Here is a 27,991-nt window from a genome sequence, read left to right on the forward strand (position 1 = left end):
TTCGATTATGAAGGCAAGGAGTTGTAGCAAAGCGTTACAGAAATCTGTAGAGAATGTTTTACAACCAGAAGCAGCTCAAGGCTACTGCATTGTATGGGTACCAAATATTCAAAATATATGCTGTAAAGATGGATTTCACTTTATAATGATATACATAATAAGAATAATCGATAAAGTTCCATATCGTCAGCAATCTAATGGATTTTGGAAAGTTCCTTACTATTCCCACTATTTTCCTCTCTCTGATTCTTTGAAAATTGAAAAGTACACTTGCTTTGTGATTTAAACACGACCACAACCATCTTGCTCCTTTTCCACCCGCTCCATCTCAGCAGTCCCGATGTTGCGTTAAAATTTTAAAAACTCTACCCATTACTGTTAAATTGCAGGGTCTTGTTCAGATCTGAGAGGCTCTCCCATACCATTAAAAAGATAATAGAAAAAAACCGTTATTATTCTATTTATAACTGTAGCATAAAATAAAATTGTTCATTTAATTAATTTTCAAGAAATAAAATCTCTTATTAAAATTGATTTAGGAGTGATAAATTTACATTTTACTTTTTTACTTCCGATCCAAGGACTGATTGAAACTCTGATATGAAGCGAATACTCACAATGGGCAACTCCACATTGTATTGTGTTATCTGGTAGTATAACCTGGGCCCTTACATTCAATTATTGTATTTTAACCCAATTTCTTTTATTATAAACATAATATATGTGAATTTCATAGAAATCTGTATAAATCAAATTAGACATTAATTGTATTGTTCCATTCATACAAGATTGGATTTATGTATGTGGTTAGAAACTCTTTATACTGGAACTTGTTTAAGAAATATTCCTGAACCCAACTGATATTAAGATTAATAAAAAAAAATATTTTTATTTGTTCACATTATTTATCGCTACATTGATGAAACAGTAGCTTCTTACATTTTATTATGGTACATTTGTATAGTGTTTGGTGCCTATACAACTATAACTTTAATATAACATCTTAAAATAGTCAATGTCAATCCATCCCCTGAACATACAATATGAGTTAATATTTCACCCTCTCAAACTCAAATCCTTAATACACCACTATGTGTATTTGCTACCAACTCCCTTCCCATTTCCTTCCACTTATAACAAATACTTGTACTAAAAGTGTGCAGCTGTTATGAAGGTTTTGGAGGTATGGTAGTTACAGAGTGGTTATTAAAAGGAAGAGGTGGCGAATTTGGGGTTGGCAGGCTGGAATAACGTCTTTCATAAGAAAGCCACAATGAATGGACAAAAACTGTACTAAACTCTCAGGATTACATTTTATTCCTGAAAATTCAATGTTATTCTGTACAGTTGAAAAGGATAGAAAGGGATAAAATATTAATACAATAACTGGTGTTCAATAGTGCCACCAAGTACTTGGTCCAATAAGATCTCAGGAAATGTGTAATAATGTCCATAATATCGGACTAAGAAAAAGAGTAGAAATGAGAAGCAGGGATTTAAAAAATCTATCTAAATGTCAAAATTAGAATTATGTTAGAATTTTTGTCCTTTTTTATTCAAGAGAAGATGGTTGTAGAAAGATTTTAATAGTGTGCTGTAGTAACAACTGTAACTATGCTGTAGTTATACTGCCTTTGCTATTCAGAGCAACAATCTCTAATGTTACTTCCTAATTGTTGTTTTTTTTTTTTAATGTATTTATTGGATTAAAATGTATGTGTTAAGTTTCTTTGTAATGTATAAGATGATTCTCAAACATGTATATTTATACATAGCTATTTTGAATAACTATGAAATTTGTTAAATGTTTTGATTAATATCTTAATTGTTTCATTTTTTTATAATTTTGTTAGCACTTTCTCTGTGATATCAATTTAGATCTGTTTCCAGTCACTTTTGTAACCATCAAATATATTTTTAATAAATTTGTTATATTTAAATTATTTTTTTAAGTTGTGAGCCTTGCTGTTCTTTTACCATGATTAAATTATTTGCAAAACTCCCTCAATTCATCTTGATTTTGCAATCATTTAACCGATGTTCATTATTCCTTTACCCTGTAATACTAATTTGTACAATTTTACATTTTTTCTACTTGAATTAATATTACATTAAAACATTAACACATTATTATTTGGAAGCCTGACATTTTTGTGCCAATAATTGTTATATTTCTGAAATCTAACTGAAATGTTAGAATGTATGTTGCTCTAAGTTGTTTGCATTAACTGAAGAAGTTCAATTTCCACAGAAATATCTACAGAGATCATCTGAAGTCGCAAATTGGATGTATCAATCTGGAAAATAGTAACTACACTAATTGAATTTTGGATTCCCAATTAACTACCTTGATTCACTATGGTTCATTGAACTATATAAATGTATATAATTAAGTTTAATGGCACAAATAAGTATCATATTATGTCATTAGTACTGAACAAGAGTACTAATGCTCTACTATTTTGATTATATTAACCCTCATAGTGCCAACATTTTATTGATAATTGGACCTCTGGAGTTTTACCGAAAATGCCAATAAACTTTCAACATTTATTTTTTCTACCAAATATTATTTAACAGTGCTAAAATCTAATAATATCCTTCTTAAGATATAGGTTTAAATGAATAACTATTTAACTTCTACAACAAAATATGCTATAAAATCTTCAACTTTCCTATTAAAGTTGAATATAATTTTTACTATAACTATAATATAAATGTTACATATTTCTAAAATATGTAATATAATATTGTTTGTATAGTTTTAAATTTTTACAAAAATAAATTGTATTTTTAATAGCCAGTCAGTAAAATACAATTATTGAAAATCAAATAATACAGTAACAAATTTAATGTCTGTCTTCATAGAAACTGTTCTTCACTGTACAATTCTTCAAGAGAGTAAAACAGGGTTTAAGCTGAGATGAAAATTTTTGTAGCAAAAATGCTACAAGCTCTTCAGACTTTTTAGCAAAAATATTTGTCCTGTAGCACTTGTTAAAAACATTGGTGTTCAGCAGAGATTCCAATTGTACTTATCAAAAAACAGTCTGAAGTTCTCTAAAACCAATATTTACATTAATGAATAATATACTGGTTGTTAAAATATTTAGAATCTTTTACAAATGGACCTGGTTTTTATATTGATTAGTATAATCATCGATAATTAATATTTATATATCGAACACGAGTCTATCAACATATCTGTAGTCATAACAATCATATTTTAAATTGAAATACTTAATATAATACACATAGTGACAATCTCATAAACAAACAATTAGAACTGGAAATAGGAAAACTCATAAATAATTACAAAATGATAACATCACAACAAATAACAGAATATACTAGATATGCGAAACTATTTATGTTTTCTCCTGGGTAGCAAGAAGTTCTTGAAAGCAACCTCTCTATTAAACTATACTTCTTTATAAATACTCATATAGATGATCTGCAAGCAGGTCGGCTCATATGTCACTTTTTAAACTTTGTTTCGCGGTCCTCCACAAGCTTTCTACAGTGTTATTGTCTGTAAAAGACAGTATGTTTACTATATATATATTAAAAATTGTTTAAAGTTGATAAAAGTTAGTTATTGTTCAAAACTCAATATATTGATACTTATAATTATATAATATCGTTTGTCAATATCTATATAAAAAACCGGGTCCACTTTGGTACTCTACCTATAAATTTGATAGTGTGGTGATTTTACTTTTTTATAAAACAAGACAAAACTTTTAACATCAGTTTATCTTAAACTAAATAATCCCTTAAAAAATCATTAAAGTTGTAGTCTTTTCTGTTATGTAGACACCAATGTTTAAACCTAATTGAAATTGATTCCTTTCTATTAGTACCTTCAATAGGGATCATTAACAAATTACTTAAATTGGTTATACTTAACCTTTTAGGAATTTTAAAAGGTTTTTTAATTTAATTTCAAAATAAAATCTAACTATAACATAACCTCAAAAAATCTCTATTACTAGTAACAGACGCCAAGACAAAACGTTTAGAAGCGTACTCGGGTTCATTGTTGTTTCATTAGTGTGTCAACCACATTCCATCAGCCAGCATCGATGTCATAGCAACAAGCATGGCTGTTCGTTGGATACTACTCTTGCATAAAAAGCGTAGATAACTTAGTTTGATCGTTAACTACCAACTAACTTGTTGAGCAAAAATTACTCAAATTTGAGTACAATTTAGCTTGTTTATTTCTGCGTTTAGACATATAGAGCGTATTGTTTACATACATTAAATATAAGTTTTGATGTCTGTAAGAATGAAAAACAGACCTGTTTATGCCTATTTCAACAAAACTGCAATTTTGAACATTCATAACCAGGAAAACTTGTAATCCTATTAAGACCAAAGTTTTTCTGCAATACATATGTACAAGTGTAATAATTTAGAGTATGTAATTTTAGAGGGTTTGAATTATGGATAAAATTTGTTAAATAACCATTTCAACTTTTATTCTTAATCGGGGTTAAAAAAACTGCATTCATCACATTATTGTGCTTTTAGTGCATTATTTTTATTTTAAAGGTTATTTATTTATGTAAACATAATTTTAAACTATAGTCTTAACACCATTTTAACTAAACAGATTTTGTTAATTTACAACAGCCAGCGCCTGCTCGCTGGAACGTCCGCGACGTCAGACTGTCGAGGGTGTTGTTACGACGATCGTGCGCAGTCCACATGCGTCCTTAACTGAAAGAGGAAACCATAATAAATGAAATATTGTTTTAATATATTTGGCCATTTCCCATCAGCTTTCATATGGGCTTTGGTCTCCAATGACATGTTTAACAATGAGAAATTAATGTTCAACATTGCAGTTTAGTAGTAAAGCGCCAAAAACCGTTACCTTTTTTTATTCTTACAGACACAGAACTTAATTATTGTTGGGAAATAATTTGGTTTATACGTCTATAATCAGAACTGAACAAGCCAAATTCTAATCGGGTATCTATACTTTTTGATCCGAGAGTAGGCAGCCGTTTTACAACCAGACTGTTTGTCACACGGCAACGGTGTCTAATATTTTATATACATTAAATTTATTGAGATGAAAAATATATGATCTTATAGTATCACTGAAAAATGAAATGTTTAACACTGTAAACTTATTTTCGAAATGCTGTGTACTTTTCACAGTCATTTATTCTTTCTCACTTTTGTAGGAATTTTGCAAAAGCCTTTCTTAACAGCATCGCATTTTCACGGTTCATTTCGCAAAATCCGGTTGCAGCTTAAACCCTGGAGTAAAATGGTCATTCTTGGAGCCATCCTCTTAGACGTCTTCTGAAATGAGCTTTGTCGATTGTCTTCAGTTCATCTAGTAGGGAGTTCCAAATTTGTGCACCTGTATAGCTTGGTTTTTTTCAGTGGATGTTAGTTTGTGTACCAGAAAGCAGAAGTTTTTTTACATATCTGATGTTGAACTGATGATGTACTTCACAGCTTGTGTTTCCAGGTTCTGTTATATAGACATAGGTAGCAGTTTCCAGGATATAGATGTTAACAGCTGTGAGGATCTTTAGTTACTATGTGTCTCGAAGAGAATATAGTATGCGGTGTTGGCTGTAGTTGAGTCACTTAGGTTCATCATTCTGCGTATTACAAATAGTCCTGTGTTCAATTTACTACAGATGGAATTAATTTGTAGTACCCATATAAAGTTGTCATCTAGTTCAACATCAAGATATTTAGTGGAGTTAACATCTTCTAGGTCAGGGAGTCTCGTCAAGTTTTCCCTGCTTTTGTTTTGATTAGCCACTAACTAGTTCATTACCCTGATAGTACTGCATTGCCATATTTAATGCTTTGAAATTTTCTACCTCCAGTTCTAGATTAGTCTGGCTTAGGAATAGTTCTGTGTCATCGGCATAAATGATCAGCTTGCTACAATCTTGCATAAAGTGAGGGAGATCGTTCGTAAAAATAATAAAGAGAACAGTGCCCAAGACTAACCCCTGTGGCACTCCTCTCATGATTGGTTTTGAGTTAGAGAGTGTCAATCCTGAAGTAAATGAGCTACGAACATCTTTTATTCAAGCCTGTGATCGTTTTTTAACTACAGGATAAAATGAAGACAAAGCTATAGCTGCACACAAAAAGAAAACCTATGATCTAAAATTAAAAATTTTGCGTAAGGAAGCTAATCACAACTTTATTGCTGAATCAAACAATAAAAGCAAAGCTATCTAGGAAGTCATTAATAGTGAACGATCAAGTAGAAGGGAAGATTCAGCTTCTGTCTGGAGGTTAAAAATTGCTGACGATTATGTAGATCTTTTTACTATAGCTGAACAGTTTAATTCTTATTTTACTATAGTTGTTAGGTTTTCATATTTAGTCATATCAATTAATCAAATTTTACGCATTAATATAGTTTTTACTAATAATTAGAATTGTATGTTATTTAGAACTGCTCTTTGCCCACCATTGTCCGATACCATTTTTATTATAAGCCATCTATTTCTACTTATCTTTGTACACACACACCCACCTGCATTCCAAATCTATAGTGGTCCGATCGTCACGTGGTATGAGGTGACTTCTGCCGACCAATCAGGCGTCCAGGACGCGGACAAGAAAAGCTCCCCAAGGCATCTCTCCAGTTCTTCTTAAGACTCCGTTTCGCTAGGTTGTACGTCAACACCAGCTCTAACCAAGTTCGGGCCGTGTCCCTTTGTCTTGTCTCTTGTGAACCGCAAGCCGTTCTATGGCAGTTAACAGTCCCTTCGAGCCGGACATTATTTGGTTAACGAGCCAAAAGTAACTTTGTCGCAACGTTCGTGAGTGAACCGAAAACAGTGTCAAGTGAAGGTGGAATCTTCATGGTGGAATCTTCATCCCTCAGCAAGGACTCCACCAGCGCAACGTTCCTTGGAATCAACCCAGGTCGAACTACAATCAACCCAACTTGATGTGTGTCGAGGTATCAGACAATGGACGGTGCAAGGTAACAGTGTTTCATCATTCTTATTATGGTCCTTCGCAACTAAAGACAATCTTCTTTTCAACCAAGATTTAAAATCTTCAACTAATTCGGACATTTTTGGACAATTTAACAGAAGAAGAAAATCATTTTAACACTTGTATTTTGCTCTAATTGTGTGCCCTTTTTTCCTAATATTATGTTTTGTGATCTCATTCGTATTTATATTTTTCCCAAACGACTAAGAGTTATTCCTTAGAAAATCAATGTATGGGCTCCACCTGCTCAGCTATCGAATTATGAGTTTTTAAATATTAGACATTTTATTGGTCCTTCGAATAATTGCGGTCCGCCAAGCCGGATCTAACATATCTTTGGGTCCTTCTGACCGGATATCATATATAATTTTTGGTCCTTGCGGAGCTGGATTTTCATCAGACTATGGATAAATAAACTTTATTTGGTGTTGGAAAATAAGACATTGTGTTTCCATTGTGTAAGAGACTAGTATTTGTAGCGCCAAAAGTTAGCGTCCCCAAGCGACGTGCGGCCATCTTGAACACTCATCCCCTCACTACTCTTACATACCACACTACAATTTTAAACGCATTGTTTGTAAACAAACATTGACACATCTTATACCTTACATCCATTGTCTATACACTACATTGCATTACACTTGCAACATTTATTGTTTTGCCAACTATTGTATCTCATTTGTGATTGTCATAATAATTAAGTAAGAATTTATTATGAGAGGAAATTGAAATATCTTGTATTAGTGTTTAACTACAACGTCTCTGGAAATATTGTGTAACCAATTATCATAGGTGATTGATGATTTTTATTGTGTATTGTTTATTTGAAATATTGTTACATTATCAAGGGTTAATTAATTTCTCATAATCGTTATTGATTTTAATTTAGTTGGTTATTTAGTTTGCTGTAGTAATTTCATGTTTTAAGTTAAATAGTCACTAACCAATCATGGCTCCAATCAAAGTCAGTACCTATGAAAGGTTGACGCTGCTAGTTAAGAATAGATTTACCAAAATTCTAAAAGAAGTTGAAAAAATAGTTAAGAGCGAAATCCCTTTAACTCATGTTGTTCAACGTACGTTAAACAGCTATCTGAGCGAAGTTTCCAAAAAACGGAATGACTTCGAAGCTAATTTAGCTAGGATCGTGGAGGTTGCAACGACCGAAGAATTGTCTGTGGAAAGACTCTCTACGGATCAAGACGAAATTAACGATCTTTTCGTTCAGATTTCTGGTTTGATAGAGTCCGCTATGTCTCCTGAGGAAGCGCCGTCATCACCGTCGGTACACAGTGAGCGGCAAACCCCCCTAGCGACGCTGTCACATATCAATCTGCCGCGCCTAGAGCTTCACCACTTCTCTGGCGACCCCGCCAAGTGGGTATCCTTTATCAACTTGTATGATAGCACTGTGCATCGCAACACCGCCTTAACAAGTGTAGTCAAATCTCAATATTTGCTCTCGATTCTTTCTGGCGAACCCCTCGCTTTAATCAAGAATTTCAACATTAGTACAGCAAATTATCTAATTGTGTACAATATCTTACGTCAGCGTTATCACTCAACAAGACGCTTGGTTACTCTACATTTGAATCATTTGATAGATTTACCCGATGTTAGCAGTCAGTCAGTACGAGGACTCAGAACATTCGTGAACACTTTCCATGAACACAGTGAGGCTTTGAAGGCCATTGAGTGTGACGTAACCACACAAGCCAACCCTTTGCTTTCAGCATTGTTACTTCGTAAATTAGATGGAGATTTACGCAAACGTCTAGAATCTTTTAGGTCCTCGAACGAAGAGGAAACACACACTTTGCCTACAGTCAAAGACATAATCTTGTTTCTGAACACAGAATGTAACATGAGTGAAGATGCAGACCTCCACTCGTCAGCAAAGAAAGCTCAGCTTTCAATCAGCGATCTCAAAAGGTCACGCGGTTTGAAGACAAACACAAACCCACCGCTTTAGTAACAGCTCACAATATAAATAGTAGCAGTTGTTTTGCTTGTGGTAACTCTGATCACAAAATCCATGTTTGTCCCACATTTCTAAAGCTTTCACCAGCTGAAAGGTTTCAACTTGTAAAACGAGAACGAAAATGCTTCTCGTGCTTGAGAGTTCATAATTTGCCTCAATGTCAATCATCGCATACTTGTAAACGGTGTCGCAAACGACATCACACATTGCTACATCTCCAGTCAGGCGCGACTGAGCGAAGTGAAGCAAGCAATCAATACTCGACACGTCATCAATCAGCTGTGGAGCGACGTCACAACACGACTCATCATCGATCGATACCACAGCCGAGAGTAGCGGGAACACCTCCTCCAGCTGACGTCACGAGTCCCACTCCAGTCACGCTGTCTACGACTAAGACGCTGCTACCTGTGCATCCGCCACAACAGTCAACGGTACTCTTAGGTACCATCTTAGTGAAACTAACTGCTGAAAATGGACAGTCCCACGTTTTCCGCGGATTACTGGATTCCGGAAGTACTTGTAATCTGATAACGTGTCAGGCAGCCTCATTGCTAGGAGCAAGACGTTATCATTCAAACATTCAAATTGCTGGTTTATCACAGCATGCCTCTAACACACGTGGCATGTTATCTCTTCAAGTCAACACTTTGTCGGGTCAGCTCATAGCTCCTGATCAGGAGTTCCACATCTTGGATAAAATATCTGTGAACCTCCCAAGGGCGAAAATAAGTCCAGAGTTGTCGCATCTAGTTAAGCATTACACCTTAGCGGGTCCGACTTTTGACACCCCTTGCGGCATTGATGTATTGTTGGGTGGAACCATAATACCCACTGTCTTCACACAAGAAAATCATAGTTTAGGACCGGGACTGCCACATCTGATCGGCACTCAGTTCGGCTTCATACTTATGGGAACAGCTCCTTGTGTCACCCCGACAGAGCCAGTTAGTAACTATTCGATTGCACTTTTGTCTACTCACGACAACTCGCTTCACACAGCGTTACAAAAATTTTGGGTTCAAGAGGAACCGCCTATCATCAATCACAAAAGCATTGAAGAAACAAAGTGTGATGAACTTTTTGATAGTACTCATACGCGAAATGAAGACGGACGGTATGTTGTTAGATTACCGTTCAAAACAGAACCCAGCTGTTTAGGCTCATCTCGAGCAGCCGCAGAAAGACGTTTTGTATCCTTAGAAAGGAAGTTTCAAACCCAACCACAATTCGCTGAACTGTACAGGAATTTTATGAAATACTACAAAGCAACAGGTCATATGACACTTTTGGATAAACATCACGCCGACGAACCGCACTACTATTTACCCCACCACGGAGTAATAAAGGAAAGCAGCTCTACTACCAAGCTAAGGACTGTTTTTGATGCAAGCAACAAGACCACTTCAGGTTTGTCCTTGAACGACGTGCTACTAACTGGAAGGAAACTACAACCAAACATTTCCAGTATTTTAATAAACTTCCGCTCTCACGCTATAGTGTTTTCATGTGATATAAAACAAATGTATCAACAGATCTTAGTGCATCCTGAAGATCAAAACTTTCAGTTAATCTTGTGGCGAGATACTCCGGAACAGGAGATATCTACTTTTAAGCTAACAACAGTGACATATGGGATGAACAGTTCTCCATATTTAGCAATCAAGACACTTTCGCGGCTAGCAGAGGACGAAGGACACGCCTTCCCGGACGCAGCCTACGCATTGAAGCATCACACCTACATAGATGACATTGTGACAGGAAGTGCTTCACTAGAATCAGCTATCTAACTGCAAGACCAACTCATCCAGCTACTGGCGAAGGGAGGATTCGAGTTGAGAAAATGGGCTTCGAACGAACCCCGACTTCTGGACAGACTACCAGCTACTCATCGTGAGACGCCTCGCTTTCTGCAGGACTCACAATCTACGCAGTTCTCTATTTTAGGACTCCATTGGGATCCAGTTGAAGATTGCTTTCGCTACAATTTCAAACATCAGAGATGTAGCTTAACCAAAAGACATGTGTTAAGTTTAATAGCCAGATTGTATGACCCGTGCGGCTTTTTATCACCACTGATAATGGTAGCGAAAGGTTTTATGCAGCTCCTTTGGACACGAGGGCTCCAATGGGACGAACAATTGCCACCCGAACTAGCTGAAAAATGGCTATTGTTTGTGAACGACACACGGGATCATCTGGGTGACATCAAAATCGATCGTGTATTTCCCCTCCACGCCGCCAGCAGCGTAGAACTTCATGGGTTTTGTGACGCGTCTGAAAAAGGCGTCGCAGCCGTCATCTTTATCAAGTGTAACCAAATGAATGAGGCCCCAGTGATAAGACAAGTCATGTCGAAAACTAGAGTATCTCCATTAAAGAAGATCACAATAACACGCCTTGAACTCTGCGCAGCACATCTGCTGTCAAAATTAGCTACTTATTGCATTCAACAATTCAGCAATATTACTTTCAATCATGTCATGTTATGGAGTGACTCAACCGTAGCTCTACACTGGATAAAAACACCACCGTATCAGTTGAAAACATATGTAGCAAATAGAGTGGCAGAAATTCAGAACACATTTCCGTCACGGTTTTGGAACTATGTCACATCAAGCGACAATCCGAGTGACGTCGGATCACGTGGCCTATTAGCATCACAATTGAAAAACCATACATTATGGTTCGAGGGTCCCCAGTGGCTAAAACTGGACCGACAAACTTGGCCTCATTTCACCTTCTTTGAAGATAAAAGGGAAATCGAGAGAGAAACTAAAGAGACTCCTCTGAGCGTATTACAAAGCTCTATTGTTGAACATTGGGAAATATTCACCAAATTTTCCTCTTGGAATAAATTGATCAGAATTATGGCCTATATTTTAAGATTCATCAACAATTGTAAAAATGGATCTTCAACTGACAAATCAAAACTATTGTCTGTTATTGAATTGAAAACAGCTAAACAAAAAATCTTTAAGCTTGTACAGCAGCTTTTTCTTCAGAATATTTGTTGTTAAAAAAGAATGAGCAGTGTAACAACGCAATCCGGAAATTGCAGCCTTTCATCGATGAGGCGGATGTTATTCGCGTAGGCGGCCGGCTAAAAAATAGCCATCTAAACTATGAGTCACGACACCCCGTGCTACTACCAAAACAACACCCAGTAGTAAACTTGATTATCGATTACTACCACCGGATACACCTGCATTCCGGACCACAGCTGACTCAGGCTCTTCTCTCACAAGAGATATGGATCATCTCTGCTCGCAGTGCCATACGTTCACGTATTTTCAAATGTACTACGTGCTTTCGTCACAAGCCTAGAAATAGAACACCACTGATGGGTGACCTACCTGCCTCTCGGGTTACACCCTCAAGGCCATTTCAGTCTACAAGAGTAGACTACGCCGGACCCTTTTGTGCGCGAGTGCATCATCTTAAAGCTCTTAGACAAATAAAAGTCTATTTGTGTATTTTTATATGCATGGTAACCAAGGCTGTGCACATTGAGTTAGTGACAGATTTAACCACCGAAGGTTTTTTAGCAGCATTAACCCGTTTTGTATCACGACGCGGTCTGTGCTCAACAATCTATTCAGACTGCGGAACTAACTTCATTGGTGCAGAATCATCTTTGAAAAAAATATTAAGTGAAACCGTGAAAGCCTCAACGGCTATGGACAAAATTTCACATTTTGCGAGTTTAAAGGGCATAGACTTTCGTTTTAATCCTCCAGCTGCCCCTCATCAAGGCGGACTCTGGGAAAGTGCCGTAAAAAGTGCTAAACACCATCTCCGGAGAGTAATGGGAGAAACAATCTTAACTCTTCCTGAATTCATGACGTTAACGGTTCAGGTTGAAGCCATGCTTAACTCAAGGCCGTTAACTCCACTCAGCGCTGATCCATCAGACCTATCAGCCTTGACTCCAGGTCATTTTTTGATTGGGACTCCGCTTGCCGCTCTACCGGAAGCTGACCACCACAACACTCCGACCAACAGACTACGCCATTGGCACTTGGTACAAGCCTTCCATCAGAGGATTTGGAAGCGATGGCATCTAGAATATCTTCATTCGCTGCAGCAGCGCTCCAAGTGGACATCACCACAGCCTAACATACAAGTGGGCGACCTAGTGCTCATCCAAGCTCCGTCACCATATTTAACCTGGCCAATGGGACGTGTCATCAAAACGCATCCTGGTGCAGATGGAATAGTGAGAGTGATCACCTTAAAAACAATTAATGGTGTTCTCACTAGACCAGTTGTCAAGGTCTTTCCACTTCCTATGGAATGACAAATGTAAATAAACAGTTTTGTTTTCAAGAGTTTTGTTTGTAACTTTGTGTTAACTATGTTTTATATATTTGGTTTTATCAACTTTAGACTAAGTGTGTTATTACCATATGTATCTTATTCCATAGCCAAGATTTTATTTTTTTTATTTTTCTCTTGAAACCTTGTAATGTTTCAAGGAGACGGGAAATGTTAGGTTTTCATATTTAGTCATATCAATTAATCAAATTTTACGCATTAATATAGTTTTTACTAATAATTAGAATTGTATGTTATTTAGAACTGCTCTTTGCCCACCATTGTCCGATACCATTTTTATTATAAGCCATCTATTTCCACTTATCTTTGTACACACACACACACACACACACACCCACCTGCATTCCAAATCTATAGTGGTCCGATCGTCACGTGGTATGAGGTTCTTCTTAAGACTCCGTTTCGCTAGGTTGTACGTCAACACCAGCTCTAACCAAGTTCGGGCCGTGTCCCTTTGTCTTGTCTCTTGTGAACCGCAAGCCGTTCTATGGCAGTTAACAGTCCCTTCGAGCCGGACATTATTTGGTTAACGAGCCAAAAGTAACTTTGTCGCAACGTTCGTGAGTGAACCGAAAACAGTGTCAAGTGAAGGTGGAATCTTCATGGTGGAATCTTCATCCCTCAGCAAGGACTCCACCAGCGCAACGTTCCTTGGAATCAACCCAGGTCGAACTACAATCAACCCAACTTCATGTGTGTCGAGGTATCAGACAATGGACGGTGCAAGGTAACAGTGTTTCATCATTCTTATTATGGTCCTTCGCAACTAAAGACAATCTTCTTTTCAACCAAGATTTAAAATCTTCAACTAATTCGGACATTTTTGGACAATTTAACAGAAGAAGAAAATCATTTTAACACTTGTATTTTGCTCTAATTGTGTGCCCTTTTTTCCTAATATTATGTTTTGTGATCTCATTCGTATTTATATTTTTCCCAAACGACTAAGAGTTATTCCTTAGAAAATCAATGTATGGGCTCAGCTATCGAAGTATGAGTTTTTAAATATTAGACATTTTATTGGTCCTTCGAATAATTGCGGTCCGCCAAGCCGGATCTAACATATCTTTGGGTCCTTCTGACCGGATATCACACAACAGTCGCAGAAGAAACCCTTAAACTTAATAAGGAGACAAGTACTAAAACCTTTAGCACACACAATAACTTCCCAGGAAATGAACTTCTTTCATTTGATCTGGCATTTTTGAGCTAAAATTTCTAATCTAAAATTTTGAATTTCTGTAAGGACGTGACTTGTCAGGCTTTAACTGATGCAATAAATAAATCCTTAGCACAGGGAGTTTGCCACTCATAGTTAAAATGATCTAAGGTCTATTCACTACACAAAAAAGGAAATAAGCATGACATATCAAACTTTAGACCGATTTCTTTAGTTCCAACTGTGTCTAAGATACTAGAGAAAGTAGTACTTTCTAGAATACTTGAACACCTTAAACACAATGACCTGATACCGAAAGGACAACATGGGTTTATCCCAGGAAAATCAACTATCATTGTCCTTACTGAACTCATTGAAAAATAATAGATAATATTGACCTTGGAAACACTTGTCACAATTATTTTTCTTGACTTAAGTAAGGCTTTTGACTCCTTGTCTCATAGACTAATTCTCACTTAAATTTGTGTCCTTGGAATAAAAGGAATAGCTCTTAACTGGTTCGAAAGTTACCTTACTGCGAGAGCAAGTAGTGGAATTAAAGCAGTGTTTGAATGGTGTTAATGAAGTTTTACAGTCAAGACCGCAAAATATTACAAGAGAAGTCCCACAAGGGTCAGTATTGGGCCCTGTATTGTTAATATTGTTTACAAGCGACCTGTCTGAAAAACTTGAAGCCTATAGTCACCCCGTCATGTATGCAGATGATACTGCATTAGTTACCTGCAATAAGTCAGTAGAATCACTGGAGATCAACACATTCATTTCACTTAGCTTAGCACAGCAGTATTGTTTAAATAATGCCTGGTGTTTAATCCATCTAAAACCAAGCTCCTTGCAGTGGGAAGGCTTAAAGATCACGTATCAGGACCACCTGATTTAGAGAGAGTGGATGAACTAATACACCTTGGTGTGTTTCTTGACCAATGTCTGTCATGGAACTGCCATATAGATAATCTTTGCTCAAAATTAAACTGTGCCATCTTTGCCCTTAGAAGAATTAAAGCAACTGGCACATCATCCGCCTTAAGGATTGCCTATTTTGCCCTTTTTGAATCTCACCTACGATACAGAATCACCCTATGGGGTGGCCCCTCAGTTGGTAATCTCCAGAGGTTGTAATTCTTCAAAAGCGAGCAATCAGGGTTATGGCCGGCCTCTTTCTCCTAGACAGCTGTGGAGAAGTCTTCAAAGACCTAGACATCCTTACAGTCATCTCAATCTACATAATGGAGGTGATTATTTATGCTTCAAAACAAAATCCGTTAAGAAATGAAGAGGTACATGCTTATCAAACTAGAAGAGCTCAGGCATATCGTCTTCCAGCCCACAGAACTACTCTACACCAAAAAGCCATCATTTGCTGGAGCCAAGCTTTTCAACAAACTTCCCGAGGACCTTAAAAGTTGCAACTCGAAGACGATGAAAAGACAACTACATGACTGGCTGGTGAAGAAGTCAATCTACACCATAGAAGAATTATATTGCATCCTTGACCTTTAAATTTTGCCCTCTTGTTTACATTTTCTTCCCTTGTAATGTAACCAATTTGGACTTTGTACTATTCTATGATGTGACAAATATTCTGTTCTCAGTGTTCATGAATAAAGAGTTCTCTTTCTTCTTCTTCTTCTTCTTCTTCTTCTTCTTAGCTATTTTTCCAATATTTGTTTGTTTGATTTCTGTTAGTTAGATAGCTAGTAAACCAAATATTTGTATTATCTTGTAGCTATTCCAAGTGTTGTTAACTTCTTTAATAGATGGTTATATTCATACTCTTGCAATGGCCCTATACAATTGTTTCAGCTCAGTCATTACACTTGTAGTATATTTACTATAAATTACTACATTTAAAACTTAAAATCGTGTACTTAACATTTTAAACAGTTTTGAAAATTCACTCTCTTGTTAAATTATTATACTTGAACATTTTTGTGTTTTTATTTTGATTCAAACGTCTAAATAATGTTACTTTTACTAGTTCTGAACTATGGATTTCATAAAATCTACCACATCAAATTAATTGAACAATTTTATTACAATTCTCTAAAAATGTTAAAAATTAAGATAATACATACCATTCTGTAGTTAATACATACCTGTTAATATTTATTTATCATACTTCATTTAATAGTCCCTCCTCTTATGGTAATACTATTTATATATTTTTCACTAATAATGTTTTAATTATTTTTCTTTACACACCCTGAACTATTTAATATAAATTCACTAAATTTAGATTACTAACACGTTTTGGTTATGTAATGATTTTCAACCATGTGCACCAGGGCTGTATTTCTAAATAGGCTAAGTAGGCTGCAGCCTAGAGCGGCAAAATTAAGGGGCGGCAGATTTGAAAAAAAAATTAAAATATTAAAATGAAATATTTGTGAAATACAATATTATTTTCCTTATATGAGTTTAAGTTTGTGTTATATAAATAGAGCTTTTAGGAAACACATACACTTTAATTTCCTATTTCGTTGTATATATTACTACAAAATATGTACGAACGCCTTGTTCCTTCGCGCAATGAGCGGCGATCTGCCGATTTACATTGGCAACACCCCCTGGCAGCCGGCAGCCCTGGGTGGCTGGCGCGACAGCTCTCCGCTCCCCTGCCCCTCCCCACCTCTCCAACACTGGCGCTCAGCTGATAGTCACCTGACGCTGTCACGGACCGACAGACGCACCCTCTGACTCACGACTCACACATCCACAGATTACACTACACTACAGTCTACAGTGACTACACTGCGCTGTCAGTTGGTGGTTGATGTTAGTGTTGTGCACACGGCGGCACGGTTACGGTGTTATATAAGTCGTTGACTCGTTGTATTCAGCTAGTTCAATGTTAAAGTCAACAATCAATTGTAAGTATGATTGAATCTGAATGAGACTTAGATGTAAGAGTGGAGTGAATGGAAAATTTTAGCTAACAAGTAACCATTGCAATAACATGTGGGTCGTTGTCAAATCAACTGTCCTTTCGAGGTCCCAATATATACAATTTTTAATAACTTTAATTTTAAGGGGGCGATTCACCATTGCGGTTTTAGCAACCTTTGGCCGGTCGGCTCCCATAAGCGCAATGTTAATTTCACGCTTGCAGGCTTGTCGAATTCAAATGATCATATTCCAACAGTGCTCACAAAATGTGCTCATAAAAAGTAATATTTTTTTTACGGAAATCTATTGACAACTAATCAATCTAGGGTTCTCGATTTTTTAATTTCCTCTCAAAAAGTCTGTTTAGCCTTCAACGGGCGGTTAAAAATCACTAACTTTTGGACTTTTTGCCAAGTCCCCTACACTGTATTATTTAATATTTTCAACATTTAAAAAACGGCAATCCTAGATCACCATTTGAGGAATACACCAATACTCTAAAATTTAGGATAACTTAATTCTGTGAGCAGTGATCATTTGAATTCCACGCCCTGTTTTCATGGTCAGCGGCGTGTTAGAGCACCCCCTTAATAAAATATACTCAATTGTCGTATGTGTTATCAATGAACCAATTAAAATTTAGGATAATTACTTTACTTGCTTATTACCGCTGCTCTTGTACTTATTACTCCTTATAAACCTCATGAGTGTTACTCTCTACATCATGGAATGTTAGGTAGGTACCCTAAATCATGAGTGTTACTTGGTAGTTTTAAGGGAAAATTGTTTAAACTACAGATATTTTGGCATATTTAACATATGTTTTAGATAAGTAAGAACAGAAGTACTCTAAAACTCATTATTAAGACAAAATAAAATTTTTTGGCGAGTGAAACTCAAAGAAATTGAAAAAATCTCATAAAAATTCATGTAAGTAATACAATGTATTTGCTTGCGTTCTCACAGAAAAAAGTCCAACATTTTTCCAGATCCCCTTTTGGCTGGTATATGTGTGCCCTCCAGACCTTCTTCCTTCTTCCCATATAAAAAGAGCTTTCAAATCTCGTTTTCTCCAGGACCCCTAGGATGGCAGTTACGCAGATTACGCTCCCAAATAACTGACTATTCGGTTCTAACGTAGAGTTTTATATTTTAGGCTACTACTAGCTTCTCTACAACTACAATGAGTGATGGACGGAAGAGGCTTAGCGGTGCGGAGTACAAGAAACGGGCGAAGAAGAAACTCGAAGAACAAGAACGTGTATTGAAACAAACCAAAAGGCTAGATTTGTTCTTTAAGACGCCAGGAGAACAAGAGATTGCACCAGTACTTGAAGGACCTGCACTTGACGATTCCGTTGACGAGACGGCCGGCCAGCTGGACGACAATGTTTCAGCTGGGCCAAGCTGCTCAAATCCACCAGCTAATCTAGCAAGTTTAAACGAAGACATCATCATACCTCACGAGATCGCCACTGAAAGCCTTTCGTTGGAGCTGCTGTCACCCTGCTGTTCCAGCGAAGATCCAGCTTTCTGGGTTTTGAATGATGCAACTCGAGATTCAATCGCAAAAAATGGGTTCAAACAAAATATCGACCTGGATTTCTCAAACAGCGTCAGAGAATACAAGGATCAAAAACGATATTTATCCAAATCTCTGTTTCAACGAACATTGAAAAATGGAGAGGTTCAGGACAGAAAGTGGATGGTATTCTCAAAAAGCAAGGGTTCTGTTTATTGTGGCCCTTGTTTGGCATTCAATTTCAAAGAGAAATCCCAGTTTGATTGTAAAGACGGATTCAACGACTGGAAAAATGGTGAAAGTCGGGCCAGTCATCACGAAAACTCACCAATTCACAAGTCGGCAATCATTACTCTAAAATCACGAGAAATTGCTCTGAAACGTGTTGGCAGTATGTTAACTGAGCAGCTAGACAAAGAAACCAATTATTGGAAAAAGGTTTTGGCCAGGGTTATAGCGGCCGTTAAGGCCTTGACATCAAGAGGCCTTGCATTAAGAGTTAAGAGGCGATGATGAAATCTTTGGATCAAACAGAAATGGAAATTTTCTTATGGCTTTAGAGCTTATCTCCGAATTCGACCCTTTTTTAGCTACTCACATTGAAAAATATGGTAATTGTGGAAGTGGTCATACAAACTATCTCTCTTCCCAAACGTGTGAAGAAGTCATTGAATTAATGGCTCAAAATGTAAGACAAGAAATTTGTGAAGAATTGAAACAGTCAAAATATTTTTCTCTCATAGTTGATTCAACCCCAGACATGTCTCATGTAGACCAGTTGGTTCTTGCAGTCGGGTATGTTTTAAATGACGGTGTACCCTGTGAACGATTTCTTACCTTCATCCCGTCAGTTGGACATACCGCAGAGGGTATGTTTAAAAGTGTGATGAGAGAACTAGGAAATCTGGAAATAAACATTGATGACTGCCGAGGCCAATCGTACGATAATGCCTCAAATATGTCGGGGACTTACAATGGTCTTCAGGCAAAGATAAAGAGCAAAAGTCCTTTAGCTCTATTCATCCCGTGTGCGGCTCATTCTTTAAATCTGGTCGGATCATCTGCTGCTGAATCTTGTGAAGAAGCGTGCAGATTCTTCATGTTGCTTCAAGAACTTTATGTGTTTTTTACATCTTCTACAAAACGATGGGAGTGCCTGATAGGTGTAATGGAAGATTCTTATCAGAATAATAAGACTATAAAAAGGGTGTGTCCTACACGATGGTCGGCTAGGGATGATGCATGTCAGAGCTTGCGAGAGTCTTGGGACGAAGTGTACAAGGCTTTGACAACAATTTCAAAAGACCCCACAGGAAAGGCTACAACCAGATGTGAGGCTCAAGGAATCGCTCGGAATCTAGAACGTTTTGAGACTGCATTTATGGTATGCTTCTGGAGCACTGCCCTCCATAGAATTCACAAAGTCAGTAAAACTATACAAAGTGGAACCGTTGACGTTTTGTTAGTCAGGGATTTGTATGGTTCTCTAGAGGAATATTTTGTGTCAGAAAGAAACAACTTTTCTTATTTCGAGGAATTGGGTATGAAGATAACCAAAACTGAAACATACGATTCATACGAAAAAGACACAAGCAGACAAACCAAGCGAAAAGTCTGGCCAGACGAAACCCGGAGTGAAGAAGTCAACCTGACTGGCAGAGATGACTTGAGAATTAACACATTTCTTCCAATTCTAGACTCCTTTATTTGTGAATTTAAGAGAAGAAAAGTGGCCTATAGTGACTTTGTAGATAAATTCTACTTCCTGACTCAATTGTGTGACAGCAAAACAGACATCAACATCACAGAAGAGGAACTAAGAAACAAGGCAACGAAACTTCATCAAATTTATCAAAATGACTTAGATTCCGATTTTATTGAAGAGTGCATTCACTTCCAAAAACACTGTGCGGTGGGAATGGACAATCCCTCAGATAAAACGTTGGAAGGAATTTCTACCTTTTTGAGAAAGAACTCGTTGCATGATGTTTACCCTAACTTGGACATAGCAGTACGAATTAGTTTGTGCATACCTGCAACTAATTGCGCGGGAGAACGTAGCTTTTCCTGCCTTCGAAGAGTTAAAAACTACTTACGGACAAGCATTTCTGAAAACAGGCTCAATTCACTTTCCCTCCTATGTATAGAAGCAAATTTAACAAAGAAGCTCTCTTATGAAGATTTAATTAAAGAGTTCTCAATTAAAAAGGCTCGTAAGAAAGCTCTGTAAAATGTAAATAGCCTACTGTATATACAATAAATTAGTTCTGTTAATCACACAATGAACTTGTATTAGAATGTACAAACGTTATTTTTAAATATTTCAACTCATGCTTATAATAAACCAGTTATTCAAATAATTTTGTCAACTTTAATTTCACCTTGCAAAACCATTTAATTGATTTAAATTAAAGAATTTTCCAAGATTTGAAAATATTTAACAACATTCCAAGTAAGTGTAAGTCTGCAAAAAATACACATTTTCTAAAATGTGTGTTATTTGGGCTGCAGTTCCATATAGTTCCACCGGCACAATCGAATACGAACATATCGATTGTTGATCAAGCTAAAACATCGTGCCGCGGCGTTAGGTTAGGTTATTTCACGTTATTTTGTGTTTCTCGGTCGGTAAATAACGTGAAATAACCTAACCTAACCACCGCGTCGCGATATTTCCCCGTTATTTGACTAAACATTAAAAAAATTTATAATACATTAAAACTGTTACGAAATGCTTTAAAAACGCCATCCAAATTACTATTTTGTTCCTGAAAAATGCAAATTTTCCCGGGGGGGGGCCGGACCGCCGGACCCACTTTTGGCGGGGGGGGGGGGTGTGCTCCCCTTTTTGGGGCGGCAAATTATCTTAAGCCTATAGGCGGCAAACTGGTAAATCCGGCCCTGATGTGCACTCAACTTAGAATTCAAGTTTAAACTTTTTATAACTTTTCACAAAACTCACTTTTATAAACTAAAAACATTTACATTCAAATTTAAATTTAAATGATTATTAATCATTTTATTGTAAATTTTAGTAGGCTTGTGGGCCCTTAAATGAACTTTCTATCTAAGTACAAGTCTACATTATCTTCCCTGAGCGTTATTCCTGAAATGGGACCAGGTATTTGGGGGCTGACGTGCAAATACCAATGTCTGCTGGAACCTTTCTTTAGACAGTACATCTTTAAAACACTTTTGATAGTTAACCCACTCAGTTGAGAAATAATCTGAGATTTCTGGGTTGAAATTAATTAACACTCCCAAAAATGCCTTCATTCCAATGGCGGTTACATTACCCCATGGCCAACAAATTGACCTCTTTTTTCAAAGGTGTTATTTCCTGGCAAACTTAAGTGTGGTGATTTATATCCACAAAAATGTAACTAATTACATTTAGTAAAATCCATGTCACCTGTAGTCCATTCTTTCTATTCATCATCTACTGCATTTCTAGCTTGTTCTTCTATAGCACTATCCTCCTCTTCTAAATTTTTACGTCTTCACTGTCAATTTTATATCTTCACTTTCTTCCAAATAAATTTCTAAATTTATAATTTCATCATACTGTTCACCCACTTTTGATTGTGCATTGCTGCCATGTTCTGAGTTATAGTCACCTGTAGAAAAATGACATATCTCATCTCTGATGGCATCTGAAATGACAACTCATTTTCTTCCTTCCTATTCATAAAAAAACCCAAAATACACATTTTATTTTATTTATCCTAATAATTAAATAAAATGTATTACATATATTACAACTGCTACATAAAAGCATTTAAACTATTATAGAATGAAACAGCTGAGGTAAAAAATGCATGAATATGACAAAAAATTGAATATATTGCAGCACTGTGTAAAGTAAACCCATTAAATAATGGAAAATAGATTTAAACATAAACTGTGAGTAATTGACAATTAAATGAATTTGCCATTGGCCACTCATAGTGGCTATACAAGTGAAGAGGACTTTTACTACAAAAACTAATTACAAACTGTTATAAAAATGGCTGTGATCTCTAACTTGTAGCCATACAACTCCTTAAAGTTGCCTCTCAATTGCAAATGGTCTTCCTGTTTAAACCATGTCAAAAATTGCTAAGACAATAATTAAGTCTAGAAATGTTTGTCTCAGAGAAAATTCTTGTGTTAGTAAATACTCGAACAAAACTGGTGGGCTATTGAAAACCTTGAAAGTAGTCATGACACCGGCTGAGTAAACCAAATAATTAAGATTGCTGTTTAATGCTTTGACTTTGTCTCCTATCACAACCCCATTTCCAAGAGATTTTCTAAAAAGTAATTTAGAATAGGACGAGAGATTGTGAGTAAGTGATATTAATGATTTAAATGTTATTAACCATATTAGTCGTAGCCCCAAATGTATGTGGCAATGGTGGTCCAGCTAAAATGCCCAGCATCCATTAGATCAGACGTCTCCAGATTTTAATGTAAGGGCATCCATGTGAACTCAACACATTCAATTTAACTTACCATTTTAGATATTGATGTAATCTGGTATACTAATAGTGAGTGCTAAGACTAAAAAAAATACGAAACATTAAGTTTTTTCCAAAAAGATATGAACAGATGTTTTTGAAATTGCTCTAGAAGCTCTTCTAAGTGTCCCAGGAGCTGGGAGATGTTAATTTGCAGCATTTGTACGCTCTTTCCATTGATGTTCAACACAACATGGGTATATCAACAAATATTTTGTCAAAATGTACATGAAGCTTTTAATACATTTTTTCTCAAAACATTTTCTAAATATTTCCACAAATGCTTAGTATTGTAAATCACTTAGTAACATATAAATGTGGTATTAAATTTGGGTTTATAGTTTTTTTAAATTACTTCTGATACTCGTTTTTTACAAGAGCCTGTTTTGACTGAATAATAATAGTTATCTTTAAATAAATTGGTATTTTTAATTTGAGGTTTTCCAAAAAGTACATAATTTTATTAAAGCGCATGACTACCAATACCAATACAAGCTAAGTGCAGAATACCCTGGAGCCGAGCCATTGGTGTATCTTCTTCCACCTTTGACCATCAAACAAGACAGCCATAGGAGATCACTGGCCTTACAATAGTCTTGTAAAGCCAAACAACTTGGGCCTCACACCTCAGTTTCTACTACAGAACAGTCTGCTGGTATGAAGATCGACCAGTGTTTCATGCAGTAGCAACTTCAAGTGTTCATTCCAGGTAAGCCTTTAATTGAGCACCTCAACCAGACATTTAACTTCACTGGAGAAGGCTACACTAGTATCCCTCCAGGACAGATTCTGTAACATAAGCTTTCTCTGTTGGTTGAACAGAACTGTAGTAGTTTTGGAAGGGATGACACACATTTTTTCCATCCCACACCACTTTCATATCAGACTCTGAGGCTGAATCAATTTTTCTAGGAAACCGAAGAGTGCTAATCTATAACCTATCGGATAGTCAAGCTGTAGTGAGATCTCTCAGCAACTGCACCTTAATATCCAAATGATCTGGGACTGTCTAATATTACTTAAAACCCTGGATACCCATAAAAAGGTACTCTGAAGTGGGTACCAAGACATGAGGGAACTAAAAAATGAGACAGTAGGCAAGTTGGAAGCTAAAACTATGTCATGACTTGTAGGTCTGGAACCCTTGTGTGGCTTGTCTAAGTGCTAATTTAAAAACAATGCTATGAAATAGATGGCTGTGGAAACTTTGCTCTATTGGAAAAGCCTCTCAGGTCTGAGACAAGTGAAAGCAGTCAAAGGTCCCTAATCCATAAACGGAGAAGCTATTTTTGAACTCAGTAGAACCGATATCACATTGTTCTCTAGTCTGATGACTGGACATTGCCCCCTTAACTACCACCTGTTTACAATGGGTATCTAAGTCAGAGACATGTCCTGCAGAAAGACTGCTATACACATAATTTGTGGCTGCAAAGTTATTGCCCTGATTATATGGAGACAGCTGTACAAAGCATTCCTAAAACATAGAGGATTGAATTTTTTAGCTCCTAGAGATAGCTTGGAAGTTTATCAGGAACTTCAAGTGACCTGGGTTTTTTAGATTTCAGGGTTGTCACAATAAATCCCTGAGTTTGCGGTGACAGGGAACTTAACTTGCCCTTTCACCTTTTAGTATTGTTTGGTTGGTAAATTGTCTTTTTTTACACAGTGTACAAACTCTTCATCAAATTATTCCTCAAACAACTGTCTACTCACTGATGCTTTATTTTGGTTCCTATAATTCGATATCAAATTAACGGTTTTAGAAGCTTGAAGCTTAGCCGATTTGCCTTATAACTTGTGCTTACCAGGAGCACTAAATCACACCATTAATATTAAGATCTTTGCTCATTTTAAAACCTGGAGTAAGGGTTTCTTCTTCTGATGATAAGCTCTTTGTAGGCAGTACTCTTGCTCTTAAGTTTAGGCCGGAGAACTGTACTAACTGTATTTGCATACATTTTTTTCATACATAACATTTTTTTTTTACATTGAGTACATTTAAATCAGAAAACATGTCTTAATATACTATAAGCTAATTTACACCACAATAATACTAGCAAGGAGAATTTTCCCTTAAAAACTTATTTTACTGTTATTCTGGGTAATCCAAATAATATGTAATCCAAGCAGGCTTCAGTCCCAGTTGGTTCGAATTAACTGAACTCCAATGTATAATAATATAATTCCTCTTTGATATTTTGTTCAAAATTTAAATATAGAAAATTACAAAATAAAAAAAAGCTACCTATTGATATTTTTTGTTTAAATTGCAATAGTAGAAATATAACCTAAATTTATACAATAGAATATAAAATGATTGGTTAAGAGCCATTTGTACTGTTGTCTATATTTACACACCCTAAGAACAATGTTAAACTTCAAAAACTTTTACATTTTGTCTCATAGAATCGTGGGAGATTCAAGCTCATGGTTTGTTTGGATCAAGCATCCTGCCTGATGTGCTTGTGCTGTAAAATGAATCCCAGGATCTAGCCTAGTGCCCTCTGTGATGGTGGTTGTCCTCGACACCTCACAATAGTAATTCCAGTTCAGGCATGACTGGACAGACAGAATTGCATCACACACTTACTTTTATTACACTGGTGTCCTCCAATCTCATGTACAGCATGAAGCGACTTTGGTTGTGAATTGGCATGCTTCTTTGTACTCAATATTATCTTTTATATGTGGAAATAAAAATTGTAACTGTATTCTAAATGTACAAGTTATTGGGAAATGAATCAGCCTCTTTCTTTGTCATATCTCGGTCATTTCACCTTGAGAGGCCAGCCTATCCAGTCAAACTAGGCAGAGAACAACACTTTCTCATGTTAATGTTAATCATAGCTAAGGGAGCTCCACCCACTCCAACAATTATCCATCCTACGCAGTAGAATAGACCTGTCAATTCACCCTTGTACCCCAATATTTGAGGTTAGTGATGAACATTCATAGAGTTGTCCAGATTTAAGTATCACCTCACTTTTTATGTACCCAGTGTAGGTCTTGCTGGATAAGATAAACCAGTCAGAAGTAAGTCTTCTGAGGAAAGATTCATTTTTGTACTGTTGTAAGTTTTTAAATAGAAATATATTTCTAGATTTTGGATTCATATAATCAAACAATGACATTATTTGGGTTCTTTATGAGAAAATCATGAGGTCACTGAAAATATTTGTGAATGGTTTGTGTACAGATACACAGACTGACTCCTGTGTTGGCTTGTTCGGATAGGATGCTGAGAGTTCTAGATCACTCCACTCTACTGCACAGTCTGTCACTGACAGGGGTGCCAACTGTTCTGCATCTATCCAATAACGATGGTGGGGCCATTGGTGATCAGCTTCTTTATAGCACTGATGATGGAACTACTGGATTAGTTCAAATTACTAAGTGAGTCATGAATCTGGTATTTCATAACACTTAGTATACTAAGTGTGGTTTTAGTCAAGGTATGTTAATTGTGAACTCAGTTGATTTGTAAATTAAATAGTGTAGCTCTGAATTTGTAGTTTTTAGATCAACAACATTCATTGTTGTATGATATACTTAATTTTTATTGTAGGGCATAACTTGTTATTACTGTTTCTAATATTAATGTGAAACATAAGTGAGCAGCATAATCGGACTAATTACTGTCATTTTGTTTCAATAATTTTAAAATTAAATTACTTTATTAACTCATGGTTTATTTTTAAATTATTATGTGGTGTTTCTACAAAAATATAATTTTAAATGCCTAAGTTTTAAAGATATTTAAAATTAATGATATGGCTATCATTCATAGTAAGATTTATACATGGTATCATTAAAAAGGGAGGACTATGTTGCAGTTTCCTAATTGGTGTTAAAGAACAGGGATATTTTAGAAATGGTGGATGGAGCCAAGCAGGCGTGGCAGTGCCTTTATTGCTATGCCATTACAGGAGATGGTATGGCAGACCTGCTGTGGAACGTTCAGATTGCACTCTTTGCTAAATCAAAAATTTGACTTAAAAAACATTGCACTCAAAGAAATATAATTGTCTATATCTAGTTTCAAACTTACTAGCCTCATAATAAAAAGTTTTCTATATACACGAGTATAGTAATTAAAAAAAAATATATATATATATACATAGTTTGACTGTAATGTTTACTCTTAACCCTTAAGTACTGGCATGGGGGGGTAAAAAAATGCTGGGCTTCCCAGCAGTTCCAAATTAACTCATGCATGATCTGTTAAAGTGGTTTTCGTCAGTTCACGTCACTTCACTGCAGTGAAAAGAGGGTTTGAAACGCCCTGAGGTGTCATCAGATCCCCGCGGCATTATATGTGTTTCGTTGTTCCATGTAATTATCATCTCTAAAGACATAGAATGAAGTTGATAACTTTCTTATTGACCCGGAATCAGTCATGATGAAGAGGGCCATATCAGAGCTTCTGACCATTACCCTAATTCTACTACAGAAACAATGAGGATAGAAATTGGATTTGCAATGGTAAAATCATAAGCTGTTAGGTAACCTGTCAATACTCCGAAATACATCCGTCAGTTTACAAAGAAAATTGCACAAGTTCTGTTGAAAGAAGGAAACGCTAATAG

At 36.3% G+C, this 27,991-nt stretch overlaps 4 protein-coding genes across 4 annotated transcripts in view; all 4 read left to right on the forward strand.

Moving 5' to 3' along the window:
• The first annotated feature begins 12,320 nt into the window (after window positions 1–12,320).
• Window positions 12,321–13,277, forward strand: LOC124357451. The gene has a single exon (XM_046809273.1). It carries the CDS (start codon window positions 12,321–12,323, stop codon window positions 13,275–13,277), a length of 957 nt encoding a protein of 318 aa, XP_046665229.1.
• Window positions 13,278–18,564: 5,287 nt separating this feature from the next.
• LOC124358334 (zinc finger MYM-type protein 5-like) lies at window positions 18,565–19,416 on the forward strand. The gene has a single exon (XM_046810635.1). The coding sequence runs from the start codon at window positions 18,565–18,567 to the stop codon at window positions 19,414–19,416; it is 852 nt and encodes a 283-aa protein (XP_046666591.1).
• A 247-nt stretch (window positions 19,417–19,663) lies between these two features.
• On the forward strand, window positions 19,664–27,396 carry LOC124358335 (zinc finger MYM-type protein 1-like). The gene is made up of 3 exons (XM_046810636.1): window positions 19,664–20,287; window positions 26,602–26,798; window positions 27,264–27,396. Exons 1-3 carry the CDS (start codon window positions 19,664–19,666, stop codon window positions 27,394–27,396), a joined length of 954 nt encoding a protein of 317 aa, XP_046666592.1.
• Window positions 21,892–27,991, forward strand: part of LOC124357452 (receptor-type tyrosine-protein phosphatase eta-like) — a 113,475-nt gene continuing 107,375 nt past the window's right edge. Inside the window, exon 1 of the mRNA XM_046809274.1 lies at window positions 21,892–26,798. The gene's annotated coding sequence lies outside the window, so the exon portion shown is untranslated. The remainder of the gene's footprint in view (window positions 26,799–27,991) is intronic.

This window comes from Homalodisca vitripennis, chromosome 3 (genome assembly GCF_021130785.1).
Source record: "Homalodisca vitripennis isolate AUS2020 chromosome 3, UT_GWSS_2.1, whole genome shotgun sequence".
Lineage (NCBI taxonomy): Eukaryota > Metazoa > Arthropoda > Insecta > Hemiptera > Cicadellidae > Homalodisca > Homalodisca vitripennis.